Raw genomic sequence first — 19,017 nt, 5'->3', positions numbered from 1 at the left:
GTTACAAAATTTAGCCGCTTTTCCTCATTCACTGCACTAATGTGGGGTGTCCGTCGAGCAGTGCGCGAAAAGTACCCCATTTTATCACCCTACAAACAGTTGCAGCTGAAATTGTCACCTCTTTCCTCTGTGATAACTCTGTAGCTAATTTGGGTGCACTCAATTTTGGATCTTTTCCATTTCTCTCTTGATCCGAAGTTCACGGACTTCAGTCAACTTTTTCGGTTGATCTTTCTGAGGAGTTGATCAGATGCGATTTTCCGTTTGCAAGCGACGTACGATTGCATAAACGGTGGTTCGTCTCACATTTAACCACCCGATAAACCTTCATCGTGTTTCGAAATTACGAGTTTACAAGAGGGGTATGTTGGTCTTTACGTGACATTACCGAACTTACATGCATATATTAAAACTTTTCTGAATCTCGACGAAAACCATTATGATTCCTAGCTAAATCTTTCTAGTTGTGTCAAGTTGTAACGCGTAGGTTTCCGTGGGTCACGTGCAAACTCTTGCATCACCGGCGTGTTCACAGATCAATGTGGTGCATCATTGTGTTACAATTTCACGTATTCTTCAACAAATTCGAATCCAAAAAATTGATTTTGCTCAAATTTTGGGGATTCAGACTTTGATATTGCTTTTCTAACTTAAGAACTAAAACGACACAGTTTATGAAGTAATCATCGAGGTACGGGCCTTTGAAAGACGTACTTTGTGTTGTTCGAAGATTAATGCCACTCACTGTATGTCGTGCTAAAATTCCTAACAATCACTAATTAATTAATAATTTTTAATAATAATAATAATAATAATAATAAATATTTTTTATTACATATTTATACATTTATTATTCAATTATTTTTCAATTATCCCACTCTTTTTCAGGGGCTACCAGAGAAATCGGCACAGCCCTGACAAGAATATGTTTGAGGCATAAAGCGGTAGAGAATAGGATGAAAAATTTCACGGGGTGAGTAGAATTACATATAGGAATCGTAACGTAAGCAATTGAATTTTTCATACCGAGCTCTGCACATCAGTGCTGCCCAGTGGGCAGTATGAAAACCAAACCCGGCATGCTTTAGTCAAGCAGCAAGTCGTTCCTTCGTTGCACCCCCGATTTTCACTGGTGTCATATCGTATAATAGATCTAAAAGTCACAATTAAACGTCGTATTAACCGGATTGCACGAGTCGATGTTAGTTTACGGCAAAACGTAATTAAAACGTAAAATTAATTCAATCTGCAACGAAAAAGAGGAATTATTGAAGGCAATAGGAAAATAATAATCGGCGATGTGTTTCAACTCTCGTTTCAATAAAGAATTGCCGCACGGCCGTGCAAGGCAGATTGTGATACCTATATTTATTTACGTCATCAGATCTCCTGCAGATATCTCGAGCATCTGCAGAATTGCACAGAAAAGCTGAAGTGGTATCCCAATACACAGCTACCGTTTTCCATGCCTCCGGCCCTTTGCAAATCTAAATACAATGATACTCCTCTCAAGAATCCGTGCGACATGACGTCACCGTTAACACTTTAAATTTGAAATTTTTAACATTTACGCAGATGTGGGTACAATGAAATTACCAAACTGAAATTTGCAAATCTGTTTTGCGGTCATTCCACTGGTTGCAGTTGATTGCTGCAGATAGACGGAGAATAAAATTACGCAAAAAATGAGACTTTAATATTGTTCACGTTGTTTTGAAACGTCAGCCAACGTCGACGCATGGAATGAACCCATAAGAAACTCATTTATTTTACTACAATGGGACTGTAGAATCTTTTCAGCTGGTACGTAAATTGTGCACCTACTTCGACAATGCCCTTTGCTAACTAAATTTGAATATTAATTTAGGCAGCCGCTAATACCATTACATTTGTAACGTTGCCCTTTGAACACCAGCTTCCATTTGTAATCCAAACAGTAAACAGTTTAACGGACAATTGGGTAATGGAAAAACGATGTAAACTGGCAAAGGCCAAATTTCTCCTATAATTCGCAATTTATTACGTATCGCGCTGCCTGTTTAAAGTCGAGCGTTCCGCCTTCTGACGTCACAGCGCTGAAATGCTTTTCGCGTATCCACGAGAATTTTGTTTTTTATTTTGGAGTTTTTCCGGTAGATCAATTTATTTAATTTTTTTGAAACTTTTTTGTGTAAAATTATCACCGTTTTATAAAATTTTGTTAATGTTCAAATAGAATTAATTTTTTTGTGAACTCTCCTATTGTTGCACAATACATATACAGGGTTAGCCATGCAATCTGTTAATTAGAAAGCTTTTCACTTCCTGCTATCCTAGACTAATAATATTTGATTTCAAGTTATAATCGACCACTTTGTGTCATTCCAAGCAGAATATTTTCAAATGGCGGCACTCCTGGTTGCACCGGAAGCAGCGACCAACTGCGTTATTTCAAATGAAACGGCCTTTTTGGTTATTTTCGGATGTCTCGTTAAATTTCAGGGCCAGTTTATGTGAAGTGTGTGATATTTAAAATTCACCGTTATCGAGTCATACCGGAACATTTGAGAAGTTTGACGGTTGCACGATCCCACGAAAACCGATGTTCTTAGGCTCAAAAAGGCGTAATAAGCTGCGTTTTGACGCATTTCAATTTGACAAAAAAGCTTTCACACCCCCCGAAACATTTTTTCCGAATTTACATGACTACAAATTTCAATAATTTCCGTATTTCGTATGGAACACTTTGTACATTAGAGCATATTCGGGCGTCGAATTTAATTCTGCATAAAATATTATTAAAGCTCACTGGACCAAATTCTGGATAGTTTTCGATATATTTAAGATTTTTTGAAAACATCGAATAAATTGATTAAATTATTCTGTATTAATATAATTTCGTATTAATGGAAAATAAATAGTTTTTTATTCGGAAACTTAGTTTAATAAACAAGAACTGCAACAAACATTTACATTTAAATATTAAATTATAATAAGTTTTTAGAGTGCTTCCCGTGCAATTCAAAGCACAATTCAATTCGTCTCTCTGCACTGCTGTAGCTCGACGAATCTAATTGGAGTCCAATTCGGCAAGCGCTGGCAGTGTCTCGTAGAGCAATTCCTCATTGTCGTTTCTGGGAGAGAATAGACCTTACTTTGAGATACCACCGGAGAGGTAATCGTGGAGGCCACCTCCAAGGCCCTTTAGGACCAATCCATAGATCACCGAAAGTTCCTGTCAATTCGAGATAAGCCTCAAGAAAATTTTGTACCGGGGCATCATCTAATTGATATAAAAAAATTTTGGAGTTCACAGGGAGAAAATTGCTCGATGAATTGATTGACAGTTCTTCGTAAAATTTCCACACATTTCGAGGCAGATAAATCTTCTTCGTAAATAGAATATCGCACCTGATTGTTCAAAGGTACCGCAAAACCATTAAAACTAAAAACATCTTGAAAATGCGCATGTCCTACAGCGTGTGGATTTTCTTCTCCTCAGAAACGTTAGTTTCTGCTATTTATCATCCCCTCTCTAAACACTTTTGCTTCATCTGTCTAAAATATGCTAAAAAGGAACTGATGGTCTTCTTAAATTTTTGATGACATGGGCTCGCGAAACTATTCGTTGGGCCTTATCACCCGGTCAAGCTGGACTCCATTCGGTCGAAATTTGCCATGTTCATTGGCTGCAAACGTGGGATTCGTTCACTAAACATGCGGCCAGTTATCTTCAAAACCGTCCCGAATCGGTCTAGGGAACTGTAACAGCATCTTATGCAGAATCAAATTTTAGACTCGAAAATGCTTTGAAGTACAGGATAACCCATTTGAAATAAGCAGGATGTTGGGATTTGAAGTCATGCAATTTCGGAAACACATTTCGAAGGTTATGGAAGACTTTGACAGCTCGAAACACGTCAAAACGTAGCTTATTGAATATTTATTAAGCCCTTCAAAGTTTTCAGTGGTTAGAGCACGATATCGATTTCCGTGGCATCTTGCAGCTGTCGAAATTTTCAAATTTTTCGGTATGACTAGGAAACGATACATTTTACACAGAAGACATATCACACAGAAGACATCTTTACATAAACTGGCCTTAAAATTTAACGAAGAGTCCGTAAATGACAAATTATATGGGATTCCAATTAATACAACTAGGTTGTTCGTTACTTCCGGTATAACCGAAAATGTCGCCATTTTAAAAATATTTTATTTAGATTCAAAATGGTGAATTGTAGCCTGAAATTGAAGTTTCTTTGGACTACGACAGGAAATAATTTTTTTTAATGAACGTGTTGGGTGGCTAACCTGAATAATATGTAATTTTTTTAGTATCGAATCAGCACGTTAACTTCGTTCTGAATGAGTTTGGGGATAAAGCGAACTGTGTCCTGGAGTGACGAGAACCCACAATATGTCTCCCGTACAGTTAAACGTCTGGATAAGCCTCGAGCAAAGAGTCCCACTCAATAAGACATTTAATTGGAAGTATGACAAAGGGAGTAGGGATGTGTAGCTATTAAGCAGCGGTTATTGCTTCTTGATTAAAATTTGCTGATTTTAATTTCTCCTATATATAGGGTATTTTATATCAGCACAATAATGATTTTGTTTTTCGCCCATTCTAATGCAAATTAATAATATTAATAATAACAGGAACTCCATATAATTAAGTGAAAACAGCATAATTTATTACAATTGGAAATTTGGAATTCAAAGTATCAAAACGGTATTTTGTTGAAATGGGGGAAATTTTAAATAATAATTTCGTTGTTACCCTCTTAACTGAAACATCCCGTATACAAAACTATTTTGTAATCACATTTTTTGAGCTTCTACGGTTCTAGAGACATCTAAAACCAAATGATGTATGTTTTCGAAATGTTGACTTACTATAACTCACTACTGTTTTCCTTCATTTACAGGGTTATCATGGAATGTTTGATAATACCCCTTCAAGAGAAGTTAGAAGAATGGCGAAAGACTGTATTAAATTTGGATAAGGAACATGCTAGAGGTGAGTAATATCAATCTCTACCCACCCAACCATTTACGGCACGGACGTACACACTTGTCAAAAATAACCGAAAGACTACCGCAACTGCAAAATGAATGGAAGAACAATCTCCCCAACTCGACTATACTCAAGACACCTTGTCTAAAAAGACAGACAAGACAATTCCATATCCCATTTCCACCGACCACCGTGTTGGAACGTGTCCAGGTGCAGCTTCTAAGTTTGATTTTAATACTGTTTAGTTACCTAAAGTTAAAGTTAAAGATAAAAGTTAAAAATTCATACCATATGCAAAAAGACCATTTTATTGGGTTATTTCTTTTTCTGGAAGATGTTGCTTCGGTTTTCATATTTTGTAATGCAGTGAAAGCTCCCATAAGCGGGCGGTAACGGTTCCAGTTTTTTTGCCCGCTTATGGAAGGTGTCCGTTTAAGAGAAAACTTCATTAAATAAGACTGAGATTTTTTTAAATTGATAAATGCACATAATGTGATATAGTCTATAGATGAATATGTATGTAGTATGGACATGCAAACAGAAAACTTATAAAAAAATAAACAAAAAAGGAAAGTTATTTAGGAGCAGCTGGGAAAAATCTTAAAATGCTCAACTGCTTAAGCTTCCTTTGCTATTCGTTCATGAGGCACTTCTGATAAAGACATTCCAGATTCTTGATTCATTCAAGAGCCTCTTAGAAATCTTTTTTTGAGTTCTCTAACATAATTTAAAGCTTCGTCATAGCGCTTTATTTTATTTTCCTCTCCTTGAACATCTGCATTTTCGTCATCTGACTCGTTTTCATTATATTAATTAAATGCAGTAATCTGATTTTTAAAATCATCATCTTGGTTTAATGTATTTTCATCAATATTTATAAACTCTTCTAGATTCTGGTCATTGGCAACACCCAATTCCTCAGCAGCTCTCATCATCGTTATAAGAATAGATAGCAGCAAGTTGTCTTCTGGGACAAAACGGAAAGTTTCATATATGCTTCTCTGAAAGAGTTTTTGATTGTTACTGGATCGACCTTTTGTCATGTCGTTTTCATGAAGTGCGCTGCATCCAAAATAAAAATGTTTTTTAAAAGTTCAGATAATGATTTAGCACAATCCATATTTGATAAAATGTGTTTTGAGATCTGAGTGCGGTGATCAATCTTAAGTTTTAAAGACATCTTGGTCTAGTGGCTGTCAAACACTGGGTGAATTGGGAGGCAGAAAAAATAATTTTTACACTTCTTAGGTGTAATTCTCGAGGATGTGACGCAGCGTTGTCTAAAAACAGCAGAATGTTTTTATTTTCAATGCCCATTTTTCCATCCAACTCGATCAACCATTCACTCATTATTTCCCGAGTCATCCAGCCTTTTTTATTTGACTTCCACATGACACGCAAATCTTTAACATTTATGTTTTTTAATGCTCTAAGACGAGTTGATGTTCCAATCACCGGTCGTTTTTCTTTCTGCCCAGTCATGTTTACACAAAATAACACAGTTAATATTATTTCTTCTGCCAATTTTACCCCTTAACACTTTTCAAGTTTTAAAGTCAACGTCTTATCGTGGAGTGCACGAAAAAACCCGCCTTCATCGGAGTTGTAAATATATTCGCATTGGTATCCGAACAACAAAGAAGGAAGTTTCTCCATGAATAAGTCCACTGTGTCTTGATTTACATCAGCTGCTTTATCGGCAATGCGTTTAAAACTAATATTTGTTCTCTCACGCCACTTTAGAAGCCATCCATCAGACGCATTAAAATTGTCGTAGCCAAACTTTTCTGCAATTTCTTTAACCTTTCCTTTTGTCAGTCCACCTGGTATAGGAATCCTTCGATTTCTAACATTTATAGACAACTTGAAATGTGCCTTGTCCGTGTTCAACCCTTCAGTTTTGAAGAAACTCCTTTTTCGATGTTCGTTAACATCAGACTGTCACCAACATCCTACGTGAAACCGCGATGCTATAACCCGAGTTGATGGTTTTTCTTTGTCAATTACATTCACTACTCCCATCTTTTCGTTTAGTGTAAATTTCTTTTTTTTTAATGGAATTTTGAATAAACGCACACATCCGATTCTTTAACGAAATTAGAGCACGGAGAGGCAACGAAGAATTCGTTGTTAAGGTAAACGGTAAATTCCGAAAATTCAAAAGGAATCATCTATTACCGAACTTAAAATGTGTGCGTTAAAATCTAATTCCCTCGGGTATTGGAACTTGGTGACCGTTTATGGGAGATATTTTCTTGGTCTTGGGTACAAAGCCTGCGCCGCAGGCGTTTGTAGGAGCGCCCGTTTATGGGAATGTGCCTTATATGCCAAAATATAGAACTAAAATCGGTTCCAAAGAAATTGGCGGGTTAAGGGAGATGGTCGCTTATTAGAACTGCTGGTTATGGGAGCTTTCACTATATTCAAATTCAATTAACCAAATTATTTATTTTTCAATTTTGATATAGTCCAAGTAGAGCAAGAAAAAAACACCACATCTTTCATTTGTGATTATACCTTCTTCCTACTTTGGTTTTTATACTTCAATTTTCATCATAAATAACGAGAAATCATTAAAACACTCTGTGCAAGCTTTGAAATAACAGACCCATGTTGTGTATACAGTCATCTGTTATCTACTGTTAATGTCAGATGTTTGATGATAGATAGCGAGTGGGTCAATCAATTCCCTACGTTTAGGATGCACCGTTTAGTGGGATGTTTTTTTTTAATGGTCACTTGTTATGTTATACAGTGTGACCCATCTGTTTCAGGGTCGGTCTGTAAAAAGTTTATTGATGGTAAGATTTAGCCCAGACTTTTTTTAATTGTTGAGCTTGGTAAATGCACGTTTTCATCAAAAATGGCCTCGTTGACATGAAATTCAAGGCCTACTAACACAGCCTCTAAGAGCAAAATTTTAATAAATAATATTAGCGATTTTTTTAGAAAAAATCTGTGCACGCCACTGGATTGTCCACCCCTCAAAACGGGCTTGTATAAAATTTTAATGAAAAATTTTGAGCAACAACGATTTTGCAGAAGAATTAATAATGTACACTGGGTACTTACATCTTCCTATACTTTCTCTGGGTATATTAAGGTCCAAACTGGCCATTCTAATGCTGTTTCGGGGATCGTCGTTGAAATATGGCAAAATTTCGTTGTTAGAGAAAGTCCACGACGTCCATTTTGTCTCGTTACGTCGACTTCCCGGTCTACCTCGATGTCCGATGTCGAATTCTGCATTCTGCCGCAGCTTCTGCTGCCGAGCTCGCGCACGTTATCACCAAAAAGACGAACAATTTCTGTTTTTCCTCTTTCACTTGAATTTTCCACAATTATCACGATTAATAGTTCAATTTGTATGAAGAACGAACAAGTTCTAATGTCGATGTTGACGCTCGTTGCGCTTGTTTGACAGTTAAGCACGTCACTTGTTGTCCACAGCCGACTATGAATTTTTCAAGATAAATATGTACTGAGGGTGCGCTATTAATTCTTCCACAAAATCGTTATTACTTAAAACTTTTCGATAAAATTCTCTATAGGCCCGTTTTGGGGGGTGGCCAATCCAGTGGAGTGCACAGAATTTTTCTAAAAAAATCGCTAATATGATTTATTAAAATTTCACTCCTAGAAGCTGTCTTAGTAGGCCATGAATTTCATGTCGACGAGGCCATTTTTGATGAAAATGTGCATTTACCAAGCTCTACAATTAAAAAAAGTCTGGGCTAAATCTCACCATCAATAAACTTTTTACAGACTGACCCCGAAACAAATGGGTCACGCTGTACATTCCCCGACGTGCTCAAACCCAATTCGTTTCCATTTTCTTTTCTTGCAAATGTTTAAATTAATTTTGTACAGGGTTTGCAAAAAATTGAAGACCAAACTATTTTTAATTTAAAAAAATATATAAAAATAAACATATAGTTTCAAAAACAAATCGGGACATAGCAAAAGCAACTTGTGTTTGTTTCACCGATCCAACTTGAACCGAATGATATCTGTTGTACGTCCAATTTGGTCACATTCAATGCCCTACACTACCGAAACAAAATGAATTGGTCAAGGCCTGGCGTTGTCCAGAGAAAGGCGAAGGGCGGATTTACCTCATCGGTCGGTTTTGTCCTACCCCACTCTATAAAATATCTCAAAAAAACTACGTTGAAAATTCTTGTTAAATTTAGGACCAAAATCTCTGTTTAATTATCTGCAAAATTATGCATCCTGCCGAGGTATCTTTTTCGTTCACATAAGTTTAACATTTTATCTTTCAAAAAACGCACTGGGGGAGCATATTTGCTCTCATTAACCCATACAATTACTACTTGAAATATACAGACATCGTGACGTTCCTTTCAAACTAAGTAACTGATTCGACCGATTGTTGCACAAAGTTGCATTGTGCGTACTAATGCAACTACCTATAATTCACGAATAATTCGATTAAATGCTTACATGAAATATCTACCTACAGCTGTTATTCTTAAATTTGGTCCTTGACTTCTCACTCATCTTAAATAATCTCATTTTTTTGAGTATCCAAAATCCCAAAACAAAACTCAGTAGTATCTTCTTTCGCAGATTACAAACGTGCTCGTGCAGAACTAAAAAAACGTTCAACGGACACTTTACGGCTTCAGAAGAAGATGCGTAAAGGGGCTGGAGGAGACGTTCAGAAGCGCTTTGAATGTGGCTTGCAGGACGTCACAGAAAGACGACAACTTCTGGAAGAGACCGAAAAACACGCTGTTAGGGCAGCTCTGATAGAAGAAAGAGGCCGATTTTGCACTTTCGTTGCCCTGTTAAAACCTGTTGTCGTATGTATCTTCGTGTCTGATTTCTATCGTAAATTTTAAATCTTTATTTGTTCGTCAAGGATGAAGAAGTCGCCATGTTGTCAGAAATGGGACATCTGCAAGAGGCAGTCCAACAACTTGAGAAACACACTTCCGATCCGACTACATTGCCGCCAGCATCTGAGCAGGTAAACAGTTATGTTTCATTTTTGTTGGTCGAGATTTCTATCATCGTCACCTTTTTATAAGTAAAAATTTACGTAAACATGAAAACTACATAGCACTGTGTCATTACCATGTATGACCCAGGGCAGCAATGTAAGACCGAGATTTTCAAGTATTTATACATCAAAAATGCCCTTTAAAGAACGCCAACCAGTTCTAAATTGCAGACAGCAGGACCAGACCTTTTAAGGACATGCAATGTGAGAATGGTCTGTTTACTACATTAAACGACATTGAATTATTTATACGTTCAAAGCGTGTCGAAAATGTGATTAGAGTATGAATTAAAGGAGCCTTTGCCTGGTGGCGTGTTGTTAAATTTTCTTGTAGATTTTTTGAATACTCCGCATATTACGTAAATTTAAACATATCCGTACATACCTACATTCATTTAATTTATTTTAGGTCGCATTCAATTCATGTTTATTGTTATCTTGTTTTGCTGGTTGTTGGGGCCGATTAATCATCTTTCAGTAGTAGAATTATGAACACGTAGCAAAGAGATACGGAGGAAAGGATTGCGATTGTCGTATGAAAAATTACATTCGGTTATGTTGATGAGTGAAATTCGAGCATTTTTGAATTCTTTTTATAAAATATTAAAAAAATTCTGAAGACACTCGATGGTGCGCAAATCGTAATATGAGAAACGTTTGTGAGCTCTGTGACCAGACCGGTTGTTACTGTTTTTCCACTTATAAATGGACCATAACTGTTGTACCTTAAAATTCCATTAAAGCATGTATGAAGCTGGGACTATTTAAATAAGATTTTTTTAAGCCCCTTTCTATATAGTCACAATTTTTATGTTGTAATTAAGACTTCGAACTAACAATAAAGAAAAGTGGATTTACCGCTCTCTTCGCTACAATTTTATTGTAGTCGCATTATCAATACAAACGTGATTTTTCTTGTCTAAAACTAGATAGTTAGAACATACAGGAGGTTGATTTTACTATAAGTAAAGCCACATCAAACTGTCTATTCATCAGCATTGATAATCATTTACGACAAGAGGATTTTTTTTGTTCTACGAGACATGTCCTACTGAATGCAAATTGTGTTGTACTCTCAACTCCTCCTACAAAAGCATACGAGGATAGCCCCACAAGTATCCGGCCTAACGTTTAAACACAAAAAAAATCTGAGAAATGTTACATTATTTCTCGTCATAATTTCCTATGAAACTAACCCACTTTCCCCTGCGATGTTCTACGGATTCCATACCCTGTTCATAGTAAGAAGCTTTAAATGCTTCAAATTGGGTATCAGTCTCGGACTCCACCTTTTAATTATTGCCAAATCTCTTTTCAAATTTACAAATAGGAAATAATCTGAGGGGGCCAAATCTGGCGAATAGGGTGGATGAGGAAAAGTTCGAAACCAAGTTGATAGATTTTGGCCATCGCAATTGCGGAAGCGTAGTCTGGTGCGTTGCCTTGAAGGAACAAGATTTTCTTTTTCGCCAAAAAAAGAATTTTTTTGCTCATTTCTTCGCTCAAAGAATGGAATAAATTTGTATATCCTTCGTTTATTGTTTTTCCTTTAGGGAAACAGTCAATAAAGCTTATCCCACGTGCATTCCAAGAAACTGACTCCATCACCTTTCCTGCAGATGGAATGGTTGTCGCCTTCTTTGGAACCGATACCCCCGTTAAGTCTGTTATTTTGACTGCTCTTTCGTCTCAGATGTCAAATGATGGACTCATGTTTCATCTATGGTTACCAATAGACGGGAAAACGCAGTTTTCTCTTATCCAATTGAATAGACCACACCACAACCCGAAAACTCCTTGCTAAGTGATAATTCACGTACTATCTTTAAAGTATCCCTGTCAACGGTATTTCTAATTGATAATGTCTTTCTTTGAAGTTCTTTACGTTGTCATAGTAACGAAGACGATTTCAATTGCTCTACTTGCTATGGGTCATCTGTCCAGTATATGGTTATTCGGCAGATACCAGATGTTTAACAAATTGTAATAACTCGAATTGATGTCCGAGGCGCTCAGGATACAATTATCGAAACTAGCTTAGAAAAGTCTCATTAAAAATTTGAACAATATTGAAGATGGCACAAATCTAAAATTAAAAATCTGAAATTCGTCGAGATATTCATGGTAACCAAAAGAACCTCTCTATGGTGGATTTTCCATGATCCTTACCATAGGAAAAAATAAGTATGCGTTTGCTTTTTCTATAGGTTGCGAAATGATTTAGGCACTAGATAGGCCTTTAGATATGGTGGAAACACCTACGGTTTTGTCCGTTAATAATTTTATTAAATTTTGAGGTTCCTTAGTTAAACTGTTTTAACGTCATGTCCAATTGACTTTGAACTCCTCAAATTCAAGAATCTGCCCATTGGGTGTTTTTTCATACAGGTCTACAAATTGCTACTTCTGGTGTCTTGTTATCGCGAATTTTGAGTTGTGACTTGCGCAAAGTGGTCCAGATCCTTATGTACCTTGTGTATTTTAGGGTGGAATTACCTGGGTCATTTTACCAAAAGACCTTTGTAAACACGTGGATCCGCCAGCGCTTTCGTGCAAAAATACGAGGTATTAAAAGTTTCAATTCAACTTATTTATATTCGATTAAAAACTTATTTCGCTCTTGCAGTTCTCACGAATTGCTCGCCGGTGTCGAGCTGCTCACGATAGTATAAGGCAGTAACATGATGTTTAAAAAGTGTTTTTTTTTGCAATTAAGTATTTATTGCAAAAGAAGTTTTCTCGTAGGTGATCGGACGTGCGAGGAAAGTTTGGCGGAAGTCCTGCAAAATTTAATGAGAGCTGAGTTATTTTCATTTTCAGTCTTTTCGAGGTGATGCCTGCACGTACGTCTATGGAGATATGTACCGTGATGTGTGTGTAGTTACTTCATGCACACATATGCCTGATCAAACCAATGGAAACACGTGTCGCCGGATTGCCCCAACATCCTTTCCTTTCTACTTGACCGCTCGTGGAATTTTGCGGAAATACCATAAAGCTTTTCCTCCTTTTAGTTATTATTTAATTAATACGAATGAAAAAGTCGTTAGTCATTCGTTATATTTGAAACTCCAAGAATTCGAAATAAAATTTTAAAAAAAGTACAACTTGTGGCACCATTTTCCTGCAACGAATCGTTGGAATACCCATGTTCCTACGCACTTTTCTTCGCAAAAGGATTGAGGAATCGCATCTTGAAATGTGTGCATTGCGTTTTTGAACATCCTGTATGCATATGATCACAAATTGAATTTGCAAAGCTGACATCTACTTCAGATATAACCGGAAGCGTTTCCATCTTAATCATATTTTAGTCGTAGGCCCCCATAGACTTCGAGATTGATACAAATTTTCAGATTTCCTCTAGTTTTAGTTTCTTCATAATCGACCGATGCAATTCCCAACAGACTACTCTACACAGCGCTGTTTAAAGGATTACTACTACTAACTAGCGTAACTAAGTACTGCCGTGTCTAAACTCATAAATCCAGTGTGGAAATTACTATAATTTTTCTTCAGCTGCAAATATCGTAGTTCCACGCCTCTCTGCCTTAGGAAATTTCCCATCGATGGCAATTTTAATTCATTTTGCCCCCTGAGGTCAGCAGGGGTTAATAGTATTGTGTTGAGTTTCGACGTAATTCATAAGCTGATAAGGCCTCTGTGATGTAACTCGATGATAACGTTTTTCCAGGTAATCGCCGATTTGAAATCGTCAGATAGTGGTTGGTCGTTCCAAACGCCTCCGTCGTCTCCATCCAGCCTTGGCTCGAGAAAATCCTCGATGTGTTCTATTAGCTCTTTGAATAGTTCATCTTCGGGGAGTTCAAAAAGCCATCATTCACCGAGCCATCCGCACTGGCAAAGAAGCTTGTCGCAGGTAAATTTTTAGCCAACCAAGAACAATATTGGTGGCAAACATTTTCATTTATTTGATTTTTTTAATTGTCATTAACTTGAGATGGTAGTAGGAGGGTGTTTTTCTTTATTGTTTTTGTTTTTATTTTTGTTTTATTATTTTATGTTTGGACAGCCTGTAGGCCGTACTGCCAGTAAACGTGTAATGTCAGTATCTAGCCATGACTCAGGTTTTACGTCACAGGACACTCTATTCCCTAGACCTGCGTCATCCTTTAGTGTCGCCCAGGTGAGGAGCAATAACACACATTTTAACTACTAATCTGGTTGTTTCAAAGCGACTATCATCAAAAATGATCAAAGTTAGTTGAGTGGTGGATATGTCTACGAATGTATTCAACAAAAAAAAATCACTGAAGACATTGTATACAATTATTTACTGCTACTCTCTGAACTACACTGCTCCAAGAAATTAACGCACCACTACGTAATATCAAATTTTTTTTATTTACCTGAATTGAAGAATGGAACATTTTTCTTGTACATAACGTCAACTAAACCGTGAATCAGTAAAATTTGTCATCAATAATACTGTGAAAGAAACAAGTGACTTATTAAATTTACATAAGCTCTAAAGCTTATCTTGCAAATTTAATAGCGGGCATTTTCACCTCTGCTTCTAATCGTGTCCTGACAACGACGATTCATGCTTAGAACCAGGTTGCGGATAGTGTCTTCATCCAGGTTGTTCCATATTTCAATGAGAAGGCGCCCGAGGTCTTCTAAGTTGTTAGGCTAACTCCGCAGTTGTCGTCCCAGTAAGTCCCAGACTTGTTCTATTGGATTGAGGTCGGGACTTCGAGCTGGCCAAACCATAGTCTCAATACCAACATCCAATAGGTAGTCACGAACGACTCGAGCCGCGTGGGGCCTAGCGTTATCTTGCATAAACAAGTAATTGTGACCAATGTAGGGAGCAAACGGGACAACATGGTCTTCTAGGATGATCGAAATGTACCGATCAGCATTCAAAGTTCCGTTGTTTTAACACTGCTAAGTCAGTGCGTGCTGTCAAAGCAATTCCACCCCCCACCATAGCCGAACAACGTTGTGTTCACCATGTTGTACATTGGGCACATCTTCCATTTGATCTTCTAAAAACACGAACTCGTCTGTCGCAAGTATAGAGACGAAATCGCGACTCATCTGTCCAAAGAACTCGTTCCCAATCAGCATCTTCCCAGTGCACATGATTTGTTGCAAACTGTAATCGGGCTCTGCGGTGATCCACAGTTAACGCTGGACCTCGGGCTGGAATACGAGGACGCAAGTTTGCTTCCAGAAGACGTTGCCGAATTGTTTCCAGACTTATTTGATGGTTGTGTGCATTTTCAAGTTGGGATTGTAACAATCTTGTTGTCACAAACCTCTGCCTAAGCGCGGAAAGCCTTAGAGAACGATCTTCACGAAGAGTCGTGACGCGGTTTCTGCCTTGTCCTGCTCTTCTGGCATGCTCACCCGTTTCTCTGTAGCGGTCAATCATACGCGATACGGATGTATGGGACACACCAAATCTTTCTCCTATTCGCCGATGACCCCATCCCTCTTCGTGCAGTACGACCGCTTGGGCACACTCAGCAGGTGTCAAATTTCTGGATCGCCGTCGCATGATGCAGTTCGAAGGGGGCACTATCAAATTTGCGTACATTTTACACCGCACCGGGTTCGCATAAACAAAAAAATGTTTATAGTCATGGAAACTAACATACAAAGGGCCATCTAAGAATTTTTTTTTTCGGACCTCAAATTATCAAATATTTCCAAAGCGGTGCGTTAATTTTTGTGGAGCAGTGTATTTGTCTTAAATACTTTTACTTCGTTTTTGTATTAATGTTATTTCCAAATCCATATGACTGAAGTGTAAATATGCTTAATTCATCGTCTTTTTCATATTTTTGATATTACCTTTTCTTTCGGTTCGTTATTTTTAATTCAGGTAAATAAACTTATTTCAAGTTACCTCCAGCGGTAATGTGTTGTTTATAAATTTATTTATATCGGTCTTTACTCTTGGTTTTATAACTGTTACCGGTAACGTCTTATGCCTCAATCCCTCCGGCCTTGAATGTCGATCCCAAGATGTTCATCTTCAATGAAAACTACTTCATTCTCGAATCTACCGTATAAGCATGAACGACACTAACGAAGCTAATAGAAATTCACAGATACTGCAAGGGGAGCAACCGCACATGAATTGATTTTTGATAGTTGAACGAAAGGGTCAATCATTTGTCGAGTCACACGTTGGGTGCTAGAAATGTCCTGGCCGCAACACTTATTCCAGCTCCTGCAGCTTTTTCATAGCTTATTAAGGAGCTTAAAATGCTCTAAAACAGGTGCAAGTGATAAATTTCAAAAAATAATAAAGTTGGAAACTAGAAAAAAAGAGATTGCACAATGTTGCCCAACGAGGAGTTTCCTATGCACAATCCATTACCGGTTGCGTTTCGTGGAAATGATGGTAAAAAACCATGAATGATTTCTATATTGGCGCCTCAGGAATTGTACTCTGGAAACACCTTTTAGGTCGGTACCGAACCTATTTTTGATTTTCGGTTTTTGGACCGAAAAAGAGATACGGGTGGTTTTCAAAAAGTTCACTCTTTTTGTTATTTTTTTAAATTAATTTATTTATTTTTTTTAACATCTCAGTTATCTAAGACCAATCAAATTTAAAACTGTATGAACACTTGGAATGAAGGGAAAAATCTGTTAAATATTTCGTTACTTCTGTTACAGCTCTGGTACTGTGACTTTTGACGATATGATATTTACTGAGTTTGGCCTTTTCAGGTCACTTTTGGCTGATTTTTACTTCTTGGCCCAGAATACTGCGTGCTTTTTGAAATGCTTTTAGTCATTTATCTGGATAGCGGGCGCATAGCAGCCGGTTTTAATAAGATGAACTAAGCCTAAGTGTATTATTCTCTGTGGAGTCAGTGGCAAGATCCATTAATTTACAAAATCTCTGCAAATTCCACAATGACGGAGAATAAACCTACATAATATGGAAAAAAGATCCATTAATGGATCCGCATGTTTAAAAGACATTATTCGTAACTTTCATTCGAGAGCAATTAATGCACGTAGGGCCTGGTCGTGGTGTACGGAGTAACGTGGAGCCTTTATCTATAAGTAATAACAACGATAGTAAAAGAGCAACATACGGAATTTAAACGTGACGTTCGGACAATAACAATGGACTTCACAACCTTGGTGCACGATATACTATTAATGCAAATTTAATGTGCTTGTGTAGCCACATGGAAGCCATTAGAATTATGAGGGCGATAAAATTAAGTGTCCAAACTTTTTTTCGGTGCTCCGCACTCGGTATAAAAGAAATGAATGAATGGGACGAGTGTTTCGGAATGAAATATTAAAAAAAAAACTGTTTCTCCCTAGGTTTCAAATCTGTCGGAACATAGCAACAACAGTAGCAGTTCTAGCACTCCGTGTACGCCTTTTCCTGCGACATCAATTCCCACAACGACATCCACTTGGCCCAATTTACAGGAAACTATGCAGTTCGAGAGGGCTGCATCAGCTATTATAAACGAGAGGCCACATACCATATCATCAGGTACTTACGGTTTTTACGGCAATAAAATTGATGTCATCTCGTATACCTACGTATATCTTTCAAGTTTCCTTAAGAATCGAAAAGAACATAATTTGTTTATCTCCACGCAATCCTAATGGAATACAAATAACGCATTTGAGTGAAAACGAGCAACGTCACCTTTCAATCTTTGAAATAAGTACAACTCTTTGTACTTATTTCAAAGAGTTAAGTGACTCTTCACTTAACCGAACGAGGTGTTCAGACCGAGTTGCAACGTCCCCTACCGGGTGTGCTACAAAAAAGAGTTAGATCCCGGAAACTATAAATTATACAACGAACGGAAATAATATCTGGTAAAAGTGGCCAAGAGAAATTACTAAAAATAGGTTCATTTGTGAGATAATATTTTTTTATCTGAAATATTGTCATTATGTATTTCGGTAAAATGTTTGTTGAACACGGTTTATATAAATTTTTTTAAATATTTACACAGAAAACGACCACAAATTCTGAAGATTGAATACGAGAGACTTTAACTCGTAAACCGCCAAATTTTTGTTAAATATTTTACTTAATTAAAATTATTTTTCGCCTCTGAGATCTAGAAATCGATTCGAGTTTCATACAATTTTTCAAAAATTTCATATGTAAAAACTCGAACAGATTTCAAACGCTCAGAGATAGGTATAAATAACAAATATTAAAATATAATTAAAAGTGCCGTAAATTTTGCATCTTACACATTCCATTTAGAGCACTCAGCTGAAAAATTTTTACACATCACGGCTAAATGTTTTAAATACTGTTCGGTGTGAAAAGAACTTTCGATTTCCGAACTTTAACACATACATTCAAGAGACATTTTTTTTTTTTTTTAAATTTTGGAAAGAAGACTAAGAACTCTTTCCACCAATTTCTTTCGGGCACTCTACGACTTCCAAGATACATCTGGGAATCTTTTTTAGTTGGACACCTCGCATCCAGAACTGCTCAGCAATCAACATATGTATTTTTCAGCGTATGAGAAAGGTCATTCCAGACCGCCCCTCACGGTTTACACATTCCAAGCACCCGAACAAAGTTTGTCGCAGCCAGCCAGTCCAGTAACGTCGGTGACGCCTACCATTGAAACGAAATCTACGATTCCGCCGAAAAGTCCGTCATTGTCAATGAAGAGTCTGTCCAAACCCCCACTGCCCACGGTAAATTTCTAATTATTGGTAATACCAAATCGGAATGCCTGCCCTGGCCGGTAAATTACGAGAAAACGAATGCGAGTAATAGTGGAAACAAAGAGGATCAAAAGTCCGCATCGTCCAAATATCAAAGTTTTTCTATCAAACTACTCGAAAACCACTAATGCTGTTCCTATGTTGAGCACTTTTCAACGTCAAAAACAACTCACCCATGTATCACACATGTATTATATATACTACTACCCATGGTCACCCATGTATTATATATGTAAATATATATACTTTTAACGAACATTTGTTTTTAAACATGTCA

At 37.2% G+C, this 19,017-nt stretch overlaps 1 protein-coding gene across 4 annotated transcripts in view; it reads left to right on the top strand.

Annotated features, from left to right (window-relative positions):
- Window positions 1-19,017, top strand: part of mim (missing-in-metastasis) — a 131,960-nt gene that overhangs the window by 99,151 nt on the left and 13,792 nt on the right. For 3 of the 4 annotated variants that reach the window (XM_066298609.1, XM_066298607.1, XM_066298608.1), the window contains exons 4-11: window positions 889-973; window positions 4,911-5,002; window positions 9,590-9,825; window positions 9,885-9,992; window positions 13,720-13,905; window positions 14,059-14,172; window positions 17,349-17,526; window positions 18,526-18,710. In XM_066298609.1, coding sequence (XP_066154706.1) covers window positions 889-973; window positions 4,911-5,002; window positions 9,590-9,825; window positions 9,885-9,992; window positions 13,720-13,905; window positions 14,059-14,172; window positions 17,349-17,526; window positions 18,526-18,710 — 1,184 coding nt within the window. The remainder of the gene's footprint in view (window positions 1-888; window positions 974-4,910; window positions 5,003-9,589; window positions 9,826-9,884; window positions 9,993-13,719; window positions 13,906-14,058; window positions 14,173-17,348; window positions 17,527-18,525; window positions 18,711-19,017) is intronic. The other variant, XM_066298610.1, reaches the window with a different exon arrangement.

The sequence above is a fragment of the Euwallacea fornicatus genome, chromosome 31, assembly GCF_040115645.1.
Source record: "Euwallacea fornicatus isolate EFF26 chromosome 31, ASM4011564v1, whole genome shotgun sequence".
NCBI classification, from domain to species: domain Eukaryota; kingdom Metazoa; phylum Arthropoda; class Insecta; order Coleoptera; family Curculionidae; genus Euwallacea; species Euwallacea fornicatus.
This window is presented reverse-complemented; position numbering and strand designations above follow the sequence as displayed.